This window comes from Ctenopharyngodon idella, chromosome 10 (genome assembly GCF_019924925.1).
Source record: "Ctenopharyngodon idella isolate HZGC_01 chromosome 10, HZGC01, whole genome shotgun sequence".
Lineage (NCBI taxonomy): Eukaryota > Metazoa > Chordata > Actinopteri > Cypriniformes > Xenocyprididae > Ctenopharyngodon > Ctenopharyngodon idella.
Window position 1 is genome coordinate 14,902,619 of NC_067229.1, and position 24,491 is coordinate 14,927,109.

At 35.4% G+C, this 24,491-nt stretch overlaps 1 protein-coding gene across 1 annotated transcript; it reads left to right on the forward strand.

Annotated features, from left to right (window-relative positions):
- Positions 1-21,824: 21,824 nt before the first annotated feature.
- Positions 21,825-23,774, forward strand: s100b (S100 calcium binding protein, beta (neural)). The gene is made up of 3 exons (XM_051910011.1): positions 21,825-21,935; positions 22,199-22,363; positions 22,742-23,774. Exons 2-3 carry the CDS (start codon positions 22,226-22,228, stop codon positions 22,889-22,891), a joined length of 288 nt encoding a protein of 95 aa, XP_051765971.1. The 5' UTR covers positions 21,825-21,935; positions 22,199-22,225; the 3' UTR covers positions 22,892-23,774.
- The last annotated feature ends 717 nt before the right edge of the window (positions 23,775-24,491 follow it).

The window sequence follows — 24,491 nt, forward strand, 5'->3', positions numbered from 1 at the left end:
CAGAATCTAACTGTAAAAGTTTTCTGTTTTCAATAACTTTGGAAAACTTTGATAGTTAGAACTGGCTGATTTGATTCTTTCTGAGTTGGACAAGACCAAAGAGCTGACTTTCAACTCTGCGTGTAGGTTTGATTCATTCATTTTAAACAGGTTATTTGGATCAATTACCCATCTGGACATGCTTGGAACCCGGTTCACACAGAATGCATTTCAGTGGAATGAAAAAAAGTGCAAGGTCTAGGCTTATTTTTTAAAAGCTGAACTTCTTTTAACTTGAGCGCAACGTCTTTAGAATACCGCATCATGCGCGAGATGCTGCAAAAGATGAGAGTGCAGCAGTTAAAGGCGTCCATATAGTGCATATTTACATACAGTGGAAAAGTAGTGACGTGGAATGGACAAACGGGTTCTTCATGAATGTTTCCTTATTGGCTTATTCAGTGCTGCACAAGGAGTTTCGTTCTGCTTCTGATGTGTGTCTTGCGTCATCAACCCAAAACTAAAATTGGATTGAGTTCAGTTCAGTGAATCAGCTCGACTAGATACCCACTTAAAAGAATGATTTATTCAAGAATTGAACATCACTAGTAGTATGTGAGTTTACAGTATTCATAAAACAGTAGGCAAAAAGTAGGCTATATATGTGTAGTGACTTAAAAACCCACAAAGAAGAAAAGAGAAACATTGAAAAAGCCTTCAGAGTTTAGAGTTTGAAGTTCCAGAAAGCTACAAAAACCTTTATATATATCCACAAAAATGTGTGGGGGTCTGTGGGGTGACGCTCAAGGGGCTAGTGCAATAATTTGATAGTCTCGAGGAGGGAGTGAGAGCCGCTGCTATCTTTGAGACTGCAACAAAGAGACTCCTCTTCACCGCGAGCATCATGCCCTGCGTTCTCTGGGGGTGGTGAGGGGTTGTTGTCTGTTTTGTGGGAGAGGGAGAAAAAAAAGCATTGAAAGGCAAAACGGAGAGAGAAAGAGATGAAAAACATATGAAAAGCCACATGATATACGCTCTCACTGTGCGCGGACAAAAAAAAAAACCCACCTTTGTCTAGCATAGAAGCAGCAAATAAACAAAATAAAATCATTAGATAGTGATGTGCTTTGTTCAGACAAACTGGATCAAACAGCTGAGTTACACGTTGATGTGACAGACACTCGTCGTTATGCATGAAGCGATGCTACACAGTTCATTAGTCTTTGTGATACGTGTCAAAGTTTGAGCTTTGCTCTCAAAGGCCTGCATTTGAAAGGAAATAAACTAAAAGCAGACTCATGCGCAAAAATACACGCTCATTCAAGTTTAAAGGTTGTGCGAAATTAGCATACAGCCATGTAAGCACAGAGCTCATTATTTGAGAAGTTCCTTGTGTGCGCGTCCTTTTGTTGACATTTGTACGGTCTCCGCACTGGCCTGTTTACACTTATTCTGAATTTTAGCCTGAGGTGCATGCTGATGAAATGAAAAATATGGCATGCCAAATATGTTTGTTTAATACCTTCCACATAAGCTTTATGTCAACTCCATAATGCAGACGTGGAATAAATATGTAACAGTAGTGTCTGCATCTTATATTTAAGGATATAATTGCATAAATGAATAATTATGGTTCCTAAATTATTCTTTTAGTACTTTTGAAGATTATTTTTTACCATGGTACATCATAGTATTACCACAATTGATGTCCAAAAACAGAATATGCTGGTTAGGTATGTTTTGAAGCATGGCAGCTGGTTTGAGCTGGTTTATGCTGGTCCTTAGTTGGTCCTTAGTTGGTCATGAGCTGGTTTAAGCTGGTCCAGAGCTGGTTATAAGCTGGTCCTGAGCTGGAGCTAGTTGCTTAGGACCAGCACTTGACCACCTTAAACCAGCATATGACCAGTTAAGGACCAACTAAGGACCAGCTTAAACCAGCCCATGACCAGCTAAGGACCAACTAAGGACCAGCTTAAACCAGCACGTGACCAGCTAAGGACCAACTAAGGACCAGCTTAAACCAGCACATGACCAGCTAAGGACCAACTAAGGACCAGCTCAAACCAACTTAAACCAGCACGTGACCAGCTAAGGACCAACTAAGGACCAACTAAGGACCAGCTTAAACCAGCTCAAACCAGCTTAGACCAGCACTTGACCACCTTAAACCAGCATATGACCAGTTAAGGACCAACTAAGGACCAGCTTAAACCAGCCCATGACCAGCTAAGGACCAACTAAGGACCAGCTTAAACCAGCACGTGACCAGCTAAGGACCAACTAAGGACCAGCTTAAACCAGCACATGACCAGCTAAGGACCAACTAAGGACCAGCTCAAACCAACTTAAACCAGCACGTGACCAGCTAAGGACCAACTAAGGACCAACTAAGGACCAGCTTAAACCAGCTCAAACCAGCTTAAACCAGCACATGACCAGCTAAGGACCAACTAAGGACCAGCTCAAACCAGCTTAAACCAGCACATGACCAGCTAAGGACCAACTAAGGACCAGCTTAAACCATCACATGACCAGCTAAGGACCAACTAAGGGCCAGCTTAAACCAGCTCAAACCAGCACATGACCAGCTAAGGACCAACTAAGGACCAGCTTAAACCAGCTCAAACCAGCTTAAACCAGCACATGACCAGCTAAGGACCAACTAAGGACCAGCTTAAACCAGCACACGACCAGCTAAGGACCAACTAAGGACCAGCTTAAACCAGCTCAAACCAGCTTAAACCAGCACATGACCAGCTAAGGACCAGGACCAGCTTAAACCAGCTTAAACCAGCAAATGACCAGCTAAGGACCAGCTTAAACCAGCTCAAACCAGCTTAAACCAGCATATGACCAGCTAAGGACCAACTAAGGACAAGCTTAAACCAACTCAAACCAGCTGCCATGCTTCAAAACATACCTAACCAGCATATGTTTTTTCAACAGGTACAAAAGAAGATACTTTGAACAACTGTTTTTATCCATACAATGCAAGTCATAGGGGTCCAAATACAATATTGGACTCCATTGACTTTCACTGTGAATAAATGATAGAAATTTGGATGAACTATCTGTTTAAATTAATATTTTTTGGCTTTATTATCAGATAGCCTATTACAGTAGAGAGTTGCATAGTTAGCACAGCAACATGCTAATGTTTCCTATTGGCCATTTAAAGGAAAAAATCTGCCTAGAACAATAGTCTTGGATGTTTTAAACAACTATACAGCTCAAATAACACACAACTTTATATGTTATGGTGTTTAAATAAAAATGTGATCAGCATATTTCTGACATCCATTGTAAGCAAATTAATGTAAACATGATGGTTTGTTTTTTTTAAACTGAGGGAGTAGTTGAAATGGTTTTCTGTGGTTACTGGCAGCATGTCACATCTTGTATTTAACCCAGTACATTCCTTTAAAGGTAAGCGCTGTGCCTCTGTAAACCAGCAAGAACAATTCAGGCTGTTTCTGTTGTCATTATCTGCATGTATCGTCACACACAGGGTATTTGTGCAGGCTGCAGTAGTTTTCATTGCCCGCACTGCATTCTCAGGCATTGACTCAGAGGTTTTTCTGTCTGGGAACTGAACTATGGGAAACACACAGGGGTATTCAAGCGGCCACATCCTTATCTGGACTTCTGTTTGAGCTCTGAGGTCAAGCGGTGACGCTGGGTAGCACACTGTCACACCTGGCTGCAAAATAAACAAAAATGTGAGAATTTTGAAAGTAAGTGAAGGCTTTTGAGAATAAAACTATTGCAGTTTGACTCACAGGAGATCACATAATATTTAGGCCAGTTAGTGGTGGTTTTTGCGAAAGTGTTGAGCTGGAAATTTATATCCGCAGCCAGAGTAATCTGTAAAACATGTCAAAGTGGGCAGCTCTTCTCAAGGGTTTGGGCCATTTCCAAAGATCTGTTAACATTAAAACACAAGCGCAATGGCAAATGAATAAAATGGACTGGCACACATACATCCACACACACACACACACAATGATGCAAGGCTTTGTAATTAACAATTTAAACAGAAACAGTGCTGCTTAGCAAGGGTGTGCTTCAAAAAAGATGTGTGTGGTACGGCACACATGGAGAACAGAGTGTCACGTCTAGGCACTATTAAAAAGAAGAAAGAGAACGAAAGATGGCTTTACTGTATGTACTGGAAGCACAACAACTCCGACTTCAGAATCCAATATGGCTGTTCAGCACATGAACCGTAGTGAAACTATAGTAATATATTGCTTATTACACTTCTGTCTTCAACTCTGTGGTGCACACAGTACTATCCAACTTCTATATGTGAACATGATACTGTGCAAAATACTGCTTTTTTATGTGTTTGTATTCCAAAAGAGCAAGCACAACAAAGGTTTGCCTGGATGAGTCCATAGTTTTCTAAACTGTGTAGTGGAATGTGGACAACTCGGGTGTAGTCTCGCATAGCCAGACCTTCAGACTGACAGCAGAAGATCTGGACTCCATACCAGCTTTCATTGGCCAAGGACCACCCAAGAGGATGTCTGACCAAAATTTAAAGCAACCAGTTTGTTTTGTTTAGCGTCATGTTTAGACCCACGAAAATGTAAAGTCAATGTCTTCACAATAAGAGACCAGCGTGCAATTAATTCAAGAAAGTTGTAAAAGTTTACTGCAACAATGGCGCAACAATGGTGCTGTGAACTTACATATTTATATGGAGTATCACCAACCTAATCTTGAGAAATGAGAAAAATGTAACTATTTAATGAAGTAGCAATTCATACGTAAATGTGATTTTTATAAAAAAGTAAGCATGAAGGTCAACCCCTAAACCTAACCGTCATGGGGCGAAAGCCAAGGAGATTCTATGAACACTTACAAATGCGACCGTACAAATTTATACGACTTTATTTGCCAAAATGTAAATTCTGTGTTAGCTTAGCAACAATGTTAACATCAAGCAATATTGTGAACTGAGTCTCTGGGAGTTGCGTTATAAAGTTTGAGCGCATGTAAAGTTCCAAATCTGCTTATTTATGCTAACTTATGGGGTTCGATTTCAGTTAGGACGTTATTTGGCAGTAGTAGCTTATTAAGGTTTGAAAAAGAGCTGAAGCCTCAGACTCTGAATTCTTAGAGTAAAAAGTGCCTATTTAGTATAAAAAAATGCTGCAGGGTTGAAATGCATTGTGGGAGTTGGGAATGAACATGCTGATTTATTCGATTGCCCTCAGTGCCATTTCATTTCCCTTTGTCAGAGAGGCACACACACTTCTGATAGATATGTGCCTCCATTCCAGCGGCCATGACTTAAGATATAGCGTCTGGAAAATGGCCCAATCCTGTCACAGCCATTGGTTCCAGCTGTCCTGGGATTGCATGAAAATTTTCATTATTTAAAAAAATTTATATATATATATATATATATATATATATACTGTATATACACACACAACAGTTCTTTCTGGTTCTCAAATCTGATTGATATCACTCCGCTTGTGGTGACTGTCATGGCGGTCAAGCAAATCCACCATATTTTTTATTATTACTGTTGTTGTGTCATGAAATGTAGTTTAAAGAGTTTTCTAAGCGTGAATGTAGTTATTTAGACCTCAAATATGTAACTCATATATAAACAGCACCTATTTTACTATTTGTTTTGATGCTTTAGATACGAGCTCCAGGCCGTCAGCGGCCATTCAGCGCTCATGTACCCACAAAGAACAGCTTCATCCCAGCCAGTCCTTTGGGTATTTGCCGCTGACTCTTACGTAGATTGTGTTTAAAAATATAATTAATTTGGGGTACATCAAATGGGCAATCTTTGGTCTTATTAATCTATTACCTGTTCCAGAGCAAAACGATTTGGGTTAAGGGGGAAATTAAATTTTATAACTTAATATTTAGGCTATATTTAACTTAAATCCTCTACTAGCTACTTTTGCACATTTGACTGAATTGTTTGCTTGTGGTTTTTATTTATTTGATTGTGTTTTTGTTTTCTTGTGTTTATTTCTTTTATAAAGGCTATTGTTGTTAATTAAAATATTGCTGTCCAATAAATATTATTTTATATAAATAATATGCCGTGTTTGGTATTGGGAAAGGGTACGTCAATAGTATCAGTGAAAGTTACTTTATTACGCCATTAGATGGCGGCAAAGACTGTCTTTATGAGTGAGTCAGAACAAGTTGTTTTAGCACTGTGGGAAATCCCCTCAACTTTTAAAAGGACAAAGACAAAGATATCGCTTTCCTCAGCGGACATTCAAACTGATTTTTATAATGAATATAATATTATGGACATTGACCTGAAGAATGAATGCTATATCAGATGCAGGTAATACACTCGTTTAGTCAATCTCACTTTCATAATACCATACTACTCTACATAATACAATAAGCTTCAATAAAGCAATTCAACATTCCTTCATTACTAGTTCTAAAGTGACGTTTTAGAATTAGTAACAGAGGCTTGGGCTCAACTTTTAAACTGTCAACTTGAGATTTGAATCCATGGCGGAAGGAAGTAGTTCTGCACAAAGAGGGTTTTTTAAAGATGTTCTTATTTATTTATACACTTGTGCCGTCGAACTGTTTAATAAATGCAATATCACACTCATAGCCATGCGATATGGCTGTATACCAGCACACTTTGATTACCTACGGCTGAATCACAGATATTATAGCCATATCGCACTGCTACTCATGTGATTTTGCTCATATATATTATATATAAATAAAAAAAAAAAAATAAATATATATATATATATATATATGTAAATATATATATACACACACACACACACACACACACATTTTTAAAGATGTGATAATGTGATCTGTTTTGAAAGCATGTCTTTTTTTAATTTATATAAAATGTAATCAAATTATTTCATGCATTTATTTAAATAATTTGATGTTTTAGCCATTTCTGGTGCTTTAAATTTAGTCACCTTCTTGAGCAGTTAACCAACCAGAATTTAATGGATTTTCATGAAATATGACGTTCGACTTGATACACATTTGAAAAGAAAAATCTATCTCTGGTTATCAGATTTTGTACTTTAGATCCGTGGGCTTCAAGCTGGGAAACTGCATGAAAATATTGATGGCTTAGTGTCGTCCTTTTGCATTTGTGATATGCAGTGACATTTTGAAAGCTTCCTGGGAGCCGTGAACTCTCAGCGGAAACAAGGTTATAGTGAAGTGAAATGAATTGCCTTTCCGCATTGTTCATTTTCCTTCAGGGTGTACACAAACACATAAGAATAACTGTCTGTTATTGTTGTAGATGGATTGTCAGGCCAGTATGCAGGCTACACACAGTGATGTTCTCCATTTTTAGGTACTTTCTTTACCTTATGCTTTTTATATTGTCAACTTTCTTTAGTGTGTAATGTTTGAGCATGAAAAAAGTCTACAAAGTTACAAAGCACAAAGTCACTCCAAAGGGAGCTATTCTCTGTATCAGTAAGCACTGTTTCTGAACTCCCTGAAACACCTTTATTGTAGCCTTGAGTTTTCTCATGGGAATGAACACATCACAGTGTTCCTCATTTTAATAATATGCAGGCATAAAAAATAAAGGGGTGGAGCCTGGTTGAGTTGTGTTATAGTGTGTTGAAACTTGTGGCTATGGTAAGGGCCGTGACATTTCCGAAACACGCTCTTCACCCATCACAACACACTGGTCCAGCCGACCATAGTGAAACAGAGCTGCAACAATGTCAAATATGTTAAAAAAATAATGTGTCTTATCAACATTCAAGCATGAAAACCTATTGTAGCAGAGCCCAAAAACAAAACCAAGAGTTTGAAAAAGGGCATAACAGGTCCCATTTTCCCAAAAAAAGGTGTTTTAAAAAATACTTTTAAGACTAGCCTAGCCTAGCCTAGCCTACGTGTGATTTACTTTAGCTAAGAAGTTGGCACAACCACCTGCGATTCTTTGGAGCATAAAAAGACTGCTTCATCAGCCTAAAACAGTGGCCACAAAGCTGCTCTAAACATGTGGAGCCTGAGCCTCTTGTTCAATCTGTTGGCTAATTAGCGCTTGAGTCGCTATTTGTCCAGGGACATTCAAAAGACCATTGACTGCCATGGCAACGTGAATATGTCATGATACAGGGCTTTTGTCTCTTTCCTAAAGCGTCAGTGGGACTGTCTCAATCTTAATTAGACACAGGGACGACTCAGATGCAACTTTAGATTCAGAGTTGATTGAGCGTTTAAGCCCTACGCACACATAAAACTTGCTAAAAATAGCTAAACATTTCACAGCTATTTCACAACACATGCTCCAAGCTAATTTTCTACTCCCACCTTTTGATAAGATGTCAAACCACATTAAAAATAAGACTGTATGAGTGGTCTCAGATCAGCCGGTTAGATTAGCATAGCCTACTAGTTTAACTACCACTGCTACAAGAGTGTAACCTGAAATGCAATTTTGATTCTATAGAAAATATCAATGTGAAATATTTTTGAACAGGCAAACCCTTGAGTAGAAACGTCAACCTAATCTACGAGCATCTCCCTTCATGTGTCTCTCAGACACAATGTTTTAATGAGACAGTAAAGCTGGTCTCAGATCAGTGACCGGAATGACTCGGTGAAAGATTAGAGACTGGAGATGGCAACAATTACTGGATGACAAAAGCTCTTCCGATCACCGCATTGTGTGTGTGGCCCAGATGATTTCCACATGCTGAGTCCATCTGCTGGTCGTTAGATAGTGAAGTAGATAACTGCTGTAAAAGCATAAATGGAGAGTTAAGGGTGTTAAAGAAATGTTAAAATACAGAAGTCACTGGAAGAAGTTACCAGTATGATCCAGGGGGTAAAATTTCACTGGCTTTCTTTGGTAGATGTCATAATTACACTTTTCTGGGGCCAAAAACATTCCATATTCTACTGAAATATATATATTTTTCAAAATATCACAAAAAAGCCCACAAAATGTAAAAATGTCATTGTATTATAGCAGAGGACCAGATTTTTTTAAAGAACACCTAAAAAGGTTTTTAAGAGCTGCATTGTCTCTCATGATGCCAAAGAGAATTATGGGAAATGTAGTTTGTTTTGAGCAAAATATCACCTCATCAACCAACCAAATCTGTTTTCTGCAAATTCACACAGTAATTAAATGTAATGAAATGCATTTTAAATATACAAACAATGGCCAAAATATATTGTTAATAAATAATCTTGAATATATTTTTCTTTTTATTATTCTCTATTTCTCTTAAGTGTCTTATTCACATTTTATATTAAAATGTTATTTAAATATATAAATATGTTTATTTTTTAAATTAAATTTAACATTGTTTAATATGTACACACAAATTAATATCTTTTGAAAAAAAAAATATATATATATATGCACATACAATATTATACTGTATTTGACATGATTAGTTGACCATCTTAGCATAATGGAAGCCAATTAGCCAACTAGATTAGTATACTGTTAGCTAATTAGCCAGCTAGCATCGTTATTTTTGGTATCATTGATATATTATTATAGTTTTTGTTAATATTTTGAGAATATATTGTGGTTGCTAGGGTGTTGCTATGAGGTTGCTAGGGTCCTCGGGGTGGTTGCTAGGGTGTTGCTATGCAGTTGCTACCATGTATTATCACATTGCTAGCATGATTCAGATAGATAAGAAAATAACTGCCTGCTAGCTTACTGTATATAACACTGCTAAAAAATAAAATAATAAAAAAAGGAATCCAACGAGAAATATTTTTAAATAGGCATTACAAATGACTATCTTTTGGGGTCCATCCAGGCCACATACTTCCGGTTCGTACTTTCCCTTTGAGATGAATGTGAATGCTAACAGTTGGCTTTTTCCAGAGATATTAGAAATCCTTAACAGAGGCCATTAGGGCTCTTGAATTCTTATTAAATTGCCCCTGGTGACCAGTTTTCTCTTTTAGCAAATAGTGAGTCATTCAGTAGTTGACAAATTTTGTTTACCAAAGCATCATTAGACGTTGTTTATTAATGGTTTCTCACAACAGACTATTTGTACACAGCCAGCATGCAGAGAAGAAAATAAAACAGATTTGCTTGAAAATCTGCGCACTATAATCAAAGAATCACTCAAGAATTTGGTAGCTTGTTTAATGTAGTCTTTTAATATTAAAGAACAACATTTATTCACAGTAAGATATATTCACACTTACTGGAGTTTATCTGGTCCATTTCACAAGCCCCGGCATACACGGCAGGCAAAGCATTCTATCTCTCTCTCTCTCTCTAGACCGTTTTATCAGCTGTTTGATGGAGTGAAGCAGCCTAAAAGCATGGCTCAGAGCTAGAAGGACCCTTCAGAAATCACTACTCATATGCAGGAAAAGAGAGAGAGAGAAAGACTGAGAGACACAGAGACAAAGCATTCCATCCTGTCAGGTTGCCACAGTAACATCCATAATCCATGACGATGTGACCTGATAAAACAGGCCTTACTGACAGGTCTGGCAGACACACGGTAAGACGCTAGTATCTCTTTTTCCACAGAGAGAGGAAAGGCCTTTTCTCTGCTTCTCTGCATGACATTTTTGGTTTATATAGGCTCTGTCTGAAACTGAGGCCATACAGCAAACAAACAAACAAACAAATAAAAATAAATTATAAATGACATATAATAACATAACAAATGCTGGGTTAAAAACAACCCAAGTTGGGTTGAAAATGGACAAACCCAGTGATTGGGTTATTTTAACCCAGTGGTTGGGTTAAATGTTTGCCCAACGTGCTGGGCAGTTTTATTTAACCCAATATTGTTTAAAACTTATTATATGGCTGGCTTAAAATGAACCCCAAATAGGTTAGAAACTAAAAATCAGACAGATAATTACTAGAGGCAAAAATAATAAACAAAAGGTAAACATTATTAAAAAGCAATTTAATAAATGTTTATTGTTTAATTCATTAAACTTATTAATAAATGTTCACTTATTAAACATATCAAAACTTGTTCATTTCAAACATCTTTGGGTTCATTTTAAGCAAGCAGTACAGTAATTTTTAAACAATAGTTCAGTTAAATAAAACTCCCCAGCAGGTTGGGCAAACATTTAACCCAACCGCTGGGTTAAAACAACCAAATCGTTGGGTTTGTCCAATTATATATAAATAAATAAATAAATAAATATATATATATATATATATATATACATCATATATATATACAGGTATACACATTTTTTTTATATATATATTTATTTTATATATCCTTTTGTGCACATAGTTAGTAGCAAATAATGAGTAAGAAATAATATTTTATTTATAGAATATTCGCCATTTTTATAGTCCATGTTTTATAGTCTATATACATATTTTTGGTAGACCACCGGATTATCTTCCAGGTAAAAATAATATATCGCTTAGACTGTTTTAAACAGTTCTTTTTATAACATACAATATGTTTTGGTTAGATAAAAATAATACTTTTGCTGTATGCGCAAGTGAGCTTCCAAACAAAGAAAATCCAGCCATCTGGTACAGTTACATCACACTCATTGTGATTAAAATAGAAAGATGTGTGTGTGTGTGTGTGTGTATGTGTGTGTGTGTCTCTTTGGGTCTCTCTCTCTCTCTCTCTGTGTGTGTGTGTGTGTGTATGTGCGTTTGTGTTTGCGTGCGTGTGTGTGTGTGTGTCTGTGCTGATTCAAAGATTAAAGGCTAATCATACAAAGTTATGGTGCACTTTCCCACCGCTTTGACACAGACGGGATGTGACACAGTGATACATCTTCCTCTCAGATATAACAGGGTTTATACACATGTTTCACTTCATTATGTGGATGGATTTAAGACAAGTGGCCAATATTAAATATCAGTACAGTAATTATGATGAAGTCAGCTGTGTGCCTTACATTTTGTCTTGCAAAGCCAATTTCCTTCATTGTGGCTTTGGAAACTCATCAAGCATTTGGAAAGATTCCACGAAGAACTCCCAATGGGAAAGGTGTACAGTAAACCCAGCCATTTCTTTCTCTTTACGATGGGCCATTAAACAAACATAACGGCCTAATTAAAATTCTGTCGTCCACCGCAGCACTTAAGCTAAAAGAAAATGAAGCCAAATGAGAATGAGCAGGTTACAGGTTAAATATTTGGCTTACACCTTGACACGACACCTAATTTACTATGCACTGTATTATCAATGCTTTAAAAAGGAAATCTGTTGGGTATTATATTATTTATATGGTAAATGCTATTTATAAGATTAACTGTGGCCATGGTTTTCAATATTGAGACACTTTAAAGGGTCATGAAACCCCCAAAACACATTTTTTTTTAGATGTGAACAGATATGTACAGGCTGTACATCAATGAAAAGGCAATCATAAATTCAACCAAGTGGAAATTGGTTATTTTTGCATTTTTCTGAGCATTTTTGTTCTCCCAGGTTGAAAAACAAAGTTGAAGCAATGTCACAGAATCTGACGTAGAAGTGTGCCTCCGGAGTGTGTGATTGGCTGCTGGGGCTGGAGCGGCACACATCTATGTCATCTGCATTTATTCATGAGAATGAACTTTTAACTGATCATCAATCTAAGGACTTTCAAAAGACGTGCCTTTTCTTTCTTTCTTTCTTTCTTTCTTTCTTTCTTTCTTTTTTTTTTTTTTTTTACTGAACTGGGAACAGTAATTGAAAACCATGAGATGAAAAACAATAAACAAACCAAAAATAAATAAATAAATCCAATAAAATCCAAAACCTCATCTACCCTCCAAACAATTCTTTGATTTTCCCTTCAGAATCAGAACCAATTCCAAACAAATGAGTTGTTTTTCTGTGATTCACAACAGCCTCCCTTCGGGTGCAGTGTTCAATGTTAATACGTCTGAGGTAATGAAAGTCCTTTCTATTAGTTTGTGCTTCTGTTAGAACACGTTCTGCTGTTAAATAATAAATTGCGGTTATGTTTTGATATTGTTTCCAAGGTTAAAATTAAGTATCGGCTTATTAAAAGATTACACATTCTTGAACCGTTTCCACATTTGCTATTAGAAAAAGAATGGGAATCCATCTTGAGAGTAAACATGCCTGAACATGTCCATTTCACTGTGGAAACTGAGTATACAGTATTTAAATGGATAGATCACCCAAAAGCATGCTAGCACTATGTCTTCTGTGCATTCCTTATACTGTACCTTCTACATTTGCCAAAATTCACATACTATTTTGTATACAGTATCTGTATAGCATTCTTTTCCAAGCAGATGTTTATGCTTGGATGTTTTTTATCTTCCTAAACATACTTTTAAACATACTTCTCAAAAGTACAATTCATTTCTTTAGGTGTAAAACCTTTTTAATCAGAAAAATATATGGTTCTCCTTTAATTTTACGCTGTGTTTTCTGTGAGTGGGAGAGCAGTATGTGTGTCACAGTGAGGTGAAACCTGGCTAAAGAGCTTATGTCCAGCCAGCATACTGACCTCACATTACAAGCAGCATGCTGACCTGGATTTACTATTCCTGTTCCTGCCAATTACCCAAAGGAAAGGATGACATCTGCCCCAGCCCTGTGACCCAGACACTATCGCTGCGTCTGAAATCAGATACTTCCTGACTACTGTATATAGCATTCGAAAAACAGTATGCCAAAAACAAGTATATCCGAATACATAGTATTCGAAAAAGAATAGGTGAAAAGATAGTGAAGTGAGATTCTGAAGTGAGCATTCGATGGACACTTTACTATCCCATGAGGCTCAGGGAGGGAATTTATGAATGGAAGTGAAGCAATGCAACTAATGCTGGTAGATCACTTGACAGTAACAACATGGTGAACTTCCATAGTATTGAAAAAAAAATATATATACTATGGAAGTCAATGGGGCCCATCAACTGTTTGGTTACCCATGATATTTTTCAAAATATCTTCTTTTGTGTTCTTGTAGAAATTCATACAGGTTTGAAACAACTTGAGGGTGAGTAATTGATGACAGAATTTTTTATTTTTGGGTAAACTATCCCTTTAATACTTTTTTTTCATCTAATAGTTATGAAGAGATGTTTACTTTTCAGTTAATGTTGATCATCAATCTAAGGACTTTCAAAAGACGTCCGTGTTTGTGTATGTGTGTGTCTTCGTGCAGGTTGACATGCTAAGGTGAGGACAAGCCAAACTGTTTTCAGTTGCCAAACTGCCAATTCATCACAAGAGCCATATAATCCATTTAATCCAATTTAATTACCACATCTGCGTTGTTTCTGCCAGTTCGCAAAGCTTGTTTACTACGGGACAATAATGAGACAATGTCTAGGAGGGTAAATGTCCAAATATCACACAGCTTGATATTCATTCTAGCTGCCATCAGCAAAAATGTTGGCTGGGGAAATTAAGTCATAAGGAAAACATTTAAATTCAATATCCTCTCCTCTTTTGCAAAACTGTTACATGAGAGCATCCTTAATTATAGGTGACCATGTGTGCACGTCTATGTTTGTTTGTGCTAAGGGATTCATGTTGAACTTCACCTGTTAATCTCAGGGAAGTTGAGCGGAAGTCTTACGTCCATTTCTAATTAACACAGCAGGTGACTCGCTCAAATAAAGGCTGCTTGCAAATACATGACCCTTGATTCCTAGCCAAACCGATTCTATGCTATAGATCAAACCTCTCTTCACAAAGTAGCACAAAAAGGCCAGATATTGATTCGGCTATATTGTGCTGCCAATCGACCTGACAGCCCTGAACGGAACATTACGGGCTTCAATACAACAAGAGCATGAACCTAGCAAGTGATTTCCTATTTTTCATTTCATTTTTATAGCAGCATGCCATCAAACTTAAAAAAAAAACAACAACTTTTTTTTTTGTGAAATATAGCCTGTTAGCCACCAACATGCCTAGCTAAATGACATTTAACCAAGTCTTGTTAATTGGCTAACTGACTAACAACAAGTGTTGGGGAAGCTACTTTGAAACTGTAGCTTGTCAAGCTAAAAGCTAGGCTATTCAAGCTGAAAAAGCTGTTAACTACACAAGCTGCTAATAAAACATAGCTAAGTACATTGAAGCTAAGCAATTAAGCTAAAAATATGTTTGTTCTCTGAAGAGAAACAAATATTTACCTCAGCTCTAGCAATACGATGTGACAAAAATAGTGATGTAGCATTTTGTCATGCTACAACCGCTACTAGTTGGAAAAAGTAGCTTGTTAATTGACAAGTTGCACAGCTTTGAAAACAGTTAGCTACTGTTTGTAAAGTTAATGTTGTTGCTAGCTTTTAAAAGTTACTGGTACCTTTAGCTAGTTACTCGCTAACACACAATTTTGCAGCTAGTAAAACACTACTAAAATTAGTTCTCATCTCAATAAGTGTACATAAAAATTCAAATTTAGAGGTCACTACAGTGGACAGTTATTCAAAAAGCCATTTCTTGGTTATGCATGGGTTTTGAGTGCACAGTTGCACATCAGCCACTACACTGGACTTAGAATTTTTTTTTATCTATACCAAGATGGCTGACGGCCAGTCAGAAATGCCAAGTTGCTCCGGAATATCCATCCATTCCATCAATCCTCTCGCAGGTAAAAAAATAAAAAAATAAATACAAAATTTGGTAACATCTAAGGAGTCATATCATTGTTAAATTGTCTACGTATTGATTGTAGATTGGGAGGAAATTCTACGGAGCCTGGGAAGTCACCTCAAGGAGAAAAAAAAACAAGACCTGCAAATCCGTTGTCACAGTTTTGCAATGCATCCCCTCAGTTTATAAACTGTTTGGGGGACAGTTTGCAAAATTGTGCAAATGGATTGTGAAAGAGTAGGCATGGATTATGAATTTGTGGGTACGGGTTGAAAAACCGAAGGTACGGTTTACAAATCTGAGCGCACAGATTGGAAATTCGTGGGTACAGTTTATTAATCCATGGGCACGATATGTTAAACAAAGGGAACAATTTAAGAATCTGTGAGTACGGTACGGTTTATAAACTGGCGACGGATTTGTGGGTTTTGTTTGTTTTTTTTTTCTCCTCGAGGTGACTTCCTGGGCTCTGTAAATTCTGAATAATCATCTGTGCACTAAATTGGACATCTTGCATCACTAGCTATATTTCAGCTACAATTCATACTATTACCGTGACTGTTCTTGAAAATACTTCATCTGCAGTAAGTTTTTTGGTTGTACATATATGTTTTTGTGTTATTAGAATGGAATTTGCTGCTATGTCAAAAAAGTAATCTGATTATGTAATGCATGTTATTTGTAATGCATTACTTTACTCGTTACATTAAAAAGTAATCTGATTACGTAATACATGTTACTTGTAATGCGTTACCCCCAACACTGCTCATTTCAGATGAGATTTGAAAACACCTGATCGCTATTTTTTTTTTTTTTTTTTTTTTTACACAGTCTGAAAAGATCTTTGATGGAATCACATCCTCATGTTCTGATATCAAAAACATGCAACGTTCAACGTATGAAGTTTGAAGGTCGAACAGGAACAAACTCAATTGTATTTGCAATAATTGAAGCTGTTATATTTTTTGTACATATTTTATAGGCTATAGTTTTCACATGATTTTATATCATTTTATTCATTGGCTTGTTAAATACACACAGAATTACTGTTTTTTATTGTATTGTGTTTAATATAAATGAATGATGAATGAATGAATGAATGAATGAATGAGGCATACAGCGCTTTCTTATGTACTACTGTACACCCTTTACAGTCATATCAGGGGGTCTCTCCTCAACCACCACCAATGTGCATCATCCACATGGATGATGCGACGGCAGGCAAAGTACAACAGCGCCAGTGCGCTCACTACACACCAGCTGTAGGTGGAGAGGAGAGAGAGTGATAGAGCCAATTCAATGAACGGGGATTATTAGGAGGCCATGATTGGTAAGGGACAATGGAGAGAATTTGGCCAGGACACCGGGGTTACACCCCTACTCTTTATCTCCAGAATGTGGGGAACCAGTCTTTGGCTAGGGTGATATTTACAGTATCTCTTCAGTTAAAACCAAATGCATACTGTCCACTCAAGTAGAGATCTGAAAATCTCTTTGGAAAATGTGTAAAAAAAAAAAAAAAAAAGTTCAGAACTGAGGGAATAATCTGCAGAATTAATTTAAGCATGGAAAAATGTGTTACGCGGCTGAGATTATCACATTTTTATTGTGATATATGATGTTTAAATAATAAAATGTGATATATTAAAGACATATTAAATAATATAATAAATATTACAATACAAAAATATTAAAATATCAAATATTATAAAATAAAAACACTATAAAATACTAAATATAATATCCGACACAGCTGCCCCTCATTAGGGGAGTCACGTGACTTCTGAGCCGTAACAGACAAAGCTGCCAACACGGCAGCTTGTTTTACTAGGTTAAGTGGCTTATAGATTTTGTTAACTGAGTGGTTTATCTGTGGAAGCAGACCAGACGAAACACTGCAGGTAGGAAATAAGGGACAGATTAGAAACCTACGTGCCCAGACAGGGATGTAAGCTTCATTTTTAATAACCCTGTAGAACAGTAGTAAATCACAAAAAAGCCAAGTCTGCCACCGAGTGGTTAAGCATAAACATTGCAAAATGGCAGCGTAAACAACAATTGCGGTTACACAAATATATCCAAATAGTCCATACTAAATGGAAAAGTAGTACCTTATAAGAAATTTTAAGCTACCCTGAATAGTTTTCAAAGAGGTTGGATGCATTTGTAATGTTTGTATAGAATATTTGACAGCAGAATAGCGTCAATGCCCCCATGTGGTCTTATGTGAAAGAAACGTTTTGAACTTAGACTCAGCTGTATCAAAATGTCAAGTTTTTATTTATTTATTTTGAAAATATTTTCAAATTCAAAAGCGTATTTTTTTAAGTACATTATCAGACCTGTCTTGAAGTGAATCGGGGCACTTAGCACCTGGAGAGCTGCCCTTGTCCGTTGCTGTGGCGCGTTGCCAGGCGATGACTCAACATTTTTGGCGAACCTTTTTGGCACAGCGAGAGGTGGGAACGAAAAACCGCCACTGCAGCGCGGCAACAGGTCATTGCCATGGCAACAGCCAAAGCGACAGGAAGGCCAGTGAGTCTCGCTGGGTGATTTGTATGTAGAGAAAAGTTCACCTGGCTGAAAAATACTCTAAAGACTTTCTTTCAGCGCCTCACACACTATAAACGGACATGAGCGAATGTGGCCAAACATACTAAATTTTCTTTCGGATCAACCACCCGCAAACAGAACACACACATTTCATTCCTTAACGTTCAGAAGGTCAAACGATGAAATATTAGGTCGTAATTGTCTTTGTAAATCCTTGTTCCTCATCGTTTTCCTGTGAAAAGGAGCCTTGTCTTTTAAAACTCAGAAGAGAACACGTGTCTCAATATCTGTGTACAAATGTAGTAGGCCTATAGTTTGCATAAACTGATATTGATTCGCTATAATCTAAATTTAAAGACCCCGAGATGCTCTACAAAATAATAATAATAATAAAAATACAAATCTAACTGTATATCCTGTTAGAAACCATACAAAACTCACACTGATTAATATTAAATAGGTCAACACATGGTTTTACAGGCAGGAATATATGTGTCCTTATATGACCTTTTGTTTTTATTCATTCTTGTGTATTTTTTATTTTTATTTTTTTGTTGCAATTTCAATTCATAGATGGACATTTAAGACCACAAAATCATTAGATTAATATAAAACATAAAGATTAATATTGTTGGAAACTTCTTTTGAAAAAGAAAACAAGTTTGTGTGTGTGTGTGTGTGTGTGTGTGTGTGTGTGATTAATCGTTATGTTTTAATATATTTTTGAAGGCCATGTAAGTAGCTCTGCCCACTGTGAAATCCCATTGATCGAAAGTTCTCATAACTTTAGATGATCATGTATTCTATCAAAAAGACCCATTCAAAGATACAAATGAAATAAAAACAATTTCTGAACATTTAAAAATGACCAAACTAAGTAAATATCAGCAACAAACAACTTTTTTACCCTTGTATTTTTTTTTCTTTCACTTCATTTTAGTCAAGATGTGAAAGTAATAGGTATAGCAGTAGTAAGGAAACAGTAGTCAATGAGAGCATGTGATCTTGAGCGTGGCTGGAGCTCAGAATGGGTCCTCTGTCAGGCCACCACTAGTATCCCAGAGTGCACTGGGCAGCCAATCATATGGCTGACACAATGGCAGGGAGAGAACAGGTTCCTCAATCCAGCGGCCAACAAAAGCTCATTTATTTGGTCGTTTTTTACAGTGGCGATTATTCACAGCCAGACTAGGACAAACACACACACACACATTTGATTTTATATCATGAGACCTTGCACTAACTCTTATTAATTTGTTATTTAAAAAAAAAATGTATCTAGTTTTTACATTTATTTTAATTTAATTTGATTGAATATTAAGTTTAACTGTTAAAGGATCTCATATTTTTTATTAATTCATATTTTTTATTCATTTAAATTTAATTTGATTGAATATTAAAGTTTAACTGTTATTTTATTTATTTTTGCAATCATTTATTTAGTTTTTAAATTTATTTAAATTTAATTTGATTTAATATTAAGTTTAACTTAAAGGATCTCATATTTTTTATTAATTTATTATTTTAACAATTATTTCATTTTTTAATATATTTTAATTTTACTTGATTTAATATTAAGTTTAACTGTTAAAGGGTATCATTATTTTATTTTAATTATTTTATTAATTTATATAGGTTTTTACTTATTTTACTTTGATTTATTATTAAGTTTAACTGTTAAAGTGCCTCATATTATTTTATTAATTTAATGTATTAAATGTATTTTAATTTCATTTGGTTTATTATTAAATTTAACTCTTAAAGGCTGTCATATATTATATATTTTTTAATTATTTTAATTAATTATTTTGTTTTTTTTATTTATTTTACTTCAGTTTAATTTAATATTAGGCTTAAATGTGAAAGGGTCTCATTATTTTGTTACTTTATTTGTTAATTATTTTATTAATTTATTTTGTTAATGATGCCCTTTTAAACTAAATATTAAATCAAATATTTTATTTATTAATTTATTTAGTTTTTTAATTTAATTTAATTTGATTTAAGTTTAAAATGGTATCTTTTTTATTTATTATTTTATTAGTTTATTTTTGTTTTTTATTAAATTTAATTTAATTTTTTAATGTCCCTTAAGTTAATGTTCAACTGTTTAGGAACATTTGGTGGAAAAGGAAAAGCTGACCCACACATCTTAGCCTGGATCAAGATCACTGATTCATCACAGCAAAACAATTCAGCGCCCATAATTGAACAGTCATCTAAGGCAGTCCATTGCACACGACGCTCCCAGATTGCAATGCGATGAACAAATCAACACATGAGTACAGTGATAGAGAGAGATGGATTATTGATTTGTTCACAGGGTGTTATATCCATCTGACCCCAGAGAAAGGCCGTCAGGACAGCAAGCCCGACACAAGATTCAGTGTTTGCTGTCAACAACAGTTTGCTTGTGCTGCCTATATGAGGCCACAAAGACACATTTATTATGGCGGAAAAAAGCCTGTCCGGCAATCGCCAACCGTCCGGCCCACTGGGCACAAGCCAGGGAGGAGTGGGATGGAAGACTGAAGGATCGTAGTGCCCCGTGACTGCATTCCCATGCACCTCTTCATTTTCTTATGGACTATGTCTCATGGCTTCTGATTTCACTGTTTATATAGAACAATAATTAGTGCAACTAAATATATTATAATATTTATATCTATAAAGTATTCATAGGTAAAATATAATGCAATAAATCAAAAACATTCAAATTAACTAATCATTTTTTTTTTCTTATTCATAACCATCTTTTCATTTTTTATAATATTGTAACTCATGCTAAAATGATAATTAGATAATTGTTATTTAAATTCATTGTTATTCATATTTATATATTGTTGAGAGTAAATATTGATACTTATTAAAGTATATTGCATTGAAACGCAACAAACATTCTTATAATTTGTATAATGTTTTGTTTATATATATATATATATATATATATACATATATACATACATACATACATACATGAACAAACAATGAACAGCTGGATTTTTATTAGCTAATGTTAACAAATGTGACCTTATTGTAAAGTGTTACCAATTATTCTGTAAAAATAATGTATTAAAGTGTAGTGTACATTATGTCATTCAGTGCAATGAATGTGTGTGAGTGTGTTTGTCTCGGTGTCAAAGCTGTTTAATAGTCCACTGGTGTTTAGGACACACGTCTGGCCAATTCTATAACAGAAAAGGATCGGCTGATTAACATGCCACACCACTCACTTCCTCTCAAACACACTATTGTCGTCCACCGAGATGCCTGACAACAAAACACTTGTGTGCGCTTATGGGCAACAGAACTTCCCAGAAAGATCAAAAGAAAAGCAAAAAGGGGGAAAAAAGTGTTGAACATATATCCCTATGGCCTAAGTGAGAGGACGAGACGACCAATGTATAGAAAAGGCAACTGTGTTTGATTTCTTTGGAAAATACTGACAAGACAAAAGCTGCATGTTTCCAAAGAAACATCAAAAACATGCAGATAATAAACATACTTAATATCAAGTTAACGAAAGCCTACTAATTTTTCATGTAAAGGAAGTTTTGCATGTTAGCAAAGGAATTATTTTATGTGACAGATTTTTTTTTTTTTTACTAGCTTATTTACTATAAATTTGGCCACACAAGTGTTATACTTTGTGTGTGTGTTGATCTCTTTGTATCTCACTCTGAATATGTGTGTAGTGGAGTGAGAACAAGGTCAGAAGCTGATTGGTCTGTTCTGGTGACTGACAGGTCAGAATCTCAAAGCTACAGGCCCCTCTGTTACAGACCTATAAATGGACTCCCATCTCACTCTGCTCCGAATCGCCTCATTCTGACAAACTCTTTGCTGGTAAGTCTATTACGTTTTTTTGTCATTATAATGTTTTACAGCTTATTTTGCTCCAAGCGTTCCAAACTGCAGATGAAATTGCAAAACTAACTACATAATGACTAGAAATGTGTTTGCAAAAGTGAAAGACAGAAAGAAAGTTAATGGTCCATAAAATTGCTCCAACACTTAAACTTTTACAGTCATTTGAGGGGGAAAGTTAAACAGCTTGCATTTGGTTTTAAACATTTTCACATTTTTTGTGCGTATTGTAATTATTCCAGAAAACGTTGAAGCCAGACTACATTAAGATGTCAGACTTAGAGACCTGCCTGGGAACCATCATTGAGATCTTCCACAAATACTCGTCGAAAGAAGGCGACAAGTACAAATTAAAAAAGAGCGAACTCAAGGAGCTGCTCACACATGAATTTCCGACTCTGACTGAGGTAATTAAAAAAACTTTCACTATAATTTTTCTTGAAATTTTATGAAAATATGATTTACAATCAAGGCTTTATGCCAGAATTGAGTTTATGTGTCAGATATTTACGATTAAATTAGTGCTGTCAAATCAATTAATCGCAATTAATCGCATCTAACAAGTTTGTAAATATATATGTGTGTGTGTGTGTGTGTATATGTATGTATGTGTGTGTGTGTGTATATATATATATATATATATATATATATACACACACATACACAAACTTTTATGCTAAATGCGATTAATTGCGATTAATCGATTTAGACAGAACTAAATATTTTAATGCTAATCAAATGATCTATTTTCGTATTCCTTACGTTTTTCTCTTTATCTCCCTCAGCAAGTGAAAGATCAAGCAACAATGGACAGTTTGATGGAAAGCTTGGACACCGATGGCGACTCGGAGTGCGATTTTCAGGAGTTCATGACCTTCATCACCATGGTTACCATTTGTTGCCATGAGTTTTTCGAACACCACGAAGACGAATGAGTCGGATTTAAAAAAAAGTTAAATTTTCCGTAGTTTAATGAGTCACAATACATTCCTTCTCTTAAATTTTGCTGTGTTCTTTATCATATCATATTAGGAATGTTGTTTTGTTTGGTCAGAATGTACATGCAGCTAGTATGACGATTTGTTTGGCTTATTTTGCTAGACCCCAAACCAGTTTATAATTTATTACAAAGCATGTTTCTATTATTTTGCCTAGGCATTTTCTTTCCAAGACATGCCCATCATAAATCTCATCGAGTGAAATGCGAACCAGGTGTTGCGTTCTTGTCATTTCAATTCCAGGCTGACTGTAAAATGTTTTTTTTCTGATTAGCTTCAGACTATTAGGCTGCTGTTGACTTACATCGGATTGTTCCGGGGCCTTAGACAAATCACACTGTGCTTTAAAAAGAGCCACCAAAGCGAATTATTCTTTTGAAAAAATCTATCAAGCATATGGTATGATGTTTATGATCATCCAACATATGTTGTTAGAGGTGTTTTTCATGTCTTAAATGCCCGAAACTTTACTATCAGATTTATTTGATGAATTGTGTTTTCCAATTGTAACATAAGCTAAAAGTTAATGTCAAACAATGTCAGGCCTCTTTCATGAAACTTTAGCAATTTTCTGTATTAATGATAGAAAAATCTATTTACACAAATTATTATTTTGAACTGAATGCAACAGTTTACATAAGAACAATTTACACAAATTTGTTTTGATTGTGCTTAATGAACAAGGCCCTACAATGAATGTTTCTTTACAAAGTCAAAAGGAAGGCTTTCTTTACAAATAGAACGTAATCCAATTTCGGAAGCCAAACTGTTAGAATTATGGAATGAAAACTAGCTAAATAAACAAACAGATGAAATTCAAGTAACGTGTGAGCAATTTTATGAAACATTAATTGCATTTGTTTTAAAATAAAAATCAGTTTTAAAATCTTTAAAATTCCATGATATCTATCTATCTATCTATCTATCTATTTTTAGTTAAAAAATCTATCATTAGTTTTAAAATAAAGATGTTCAGTAAAATTTTTCTTTGTCCATAAATCTTGTCTAATTTTCTCCAATGTGTTTGTATAGCTCAAAACATAATTAATAATTCTACTATTTATTTAAAAATTTAATTTAAATGTATTTGCGAAGAGGAACTGGCACTTACTGGGTGTATAATTAATCAATACCTTTTATATAAACCAAGAAAATCATTACCTAAATGCTTTGGAATTACCTTCTCTTCTAGAAAATAAATGAATAAATCATATATATGTATATATATGTATATATATATATATATAAAATGGATGTACACTTCCTCCGCTAGAGGATTCCTCTAAACAACTGCTTGGTATTGTCCCTTATGACTTCCATTGATTTAGATGTCCCACAGGTATTCTCATTACTGAGCACAAACTGTCAATAAGGAGGCCTTCACATCCGGGTGCTAATTAACAGATCAATGGTCACGCAGCAAGACCCTGAAAGATGATAAATATTATATGCACACAATCTGATAAAGAATACATTCTTCATCTCAAGTATGTTTAGTATGTATGCCAGATATTTATATGCAATGCGAATCCGAGCA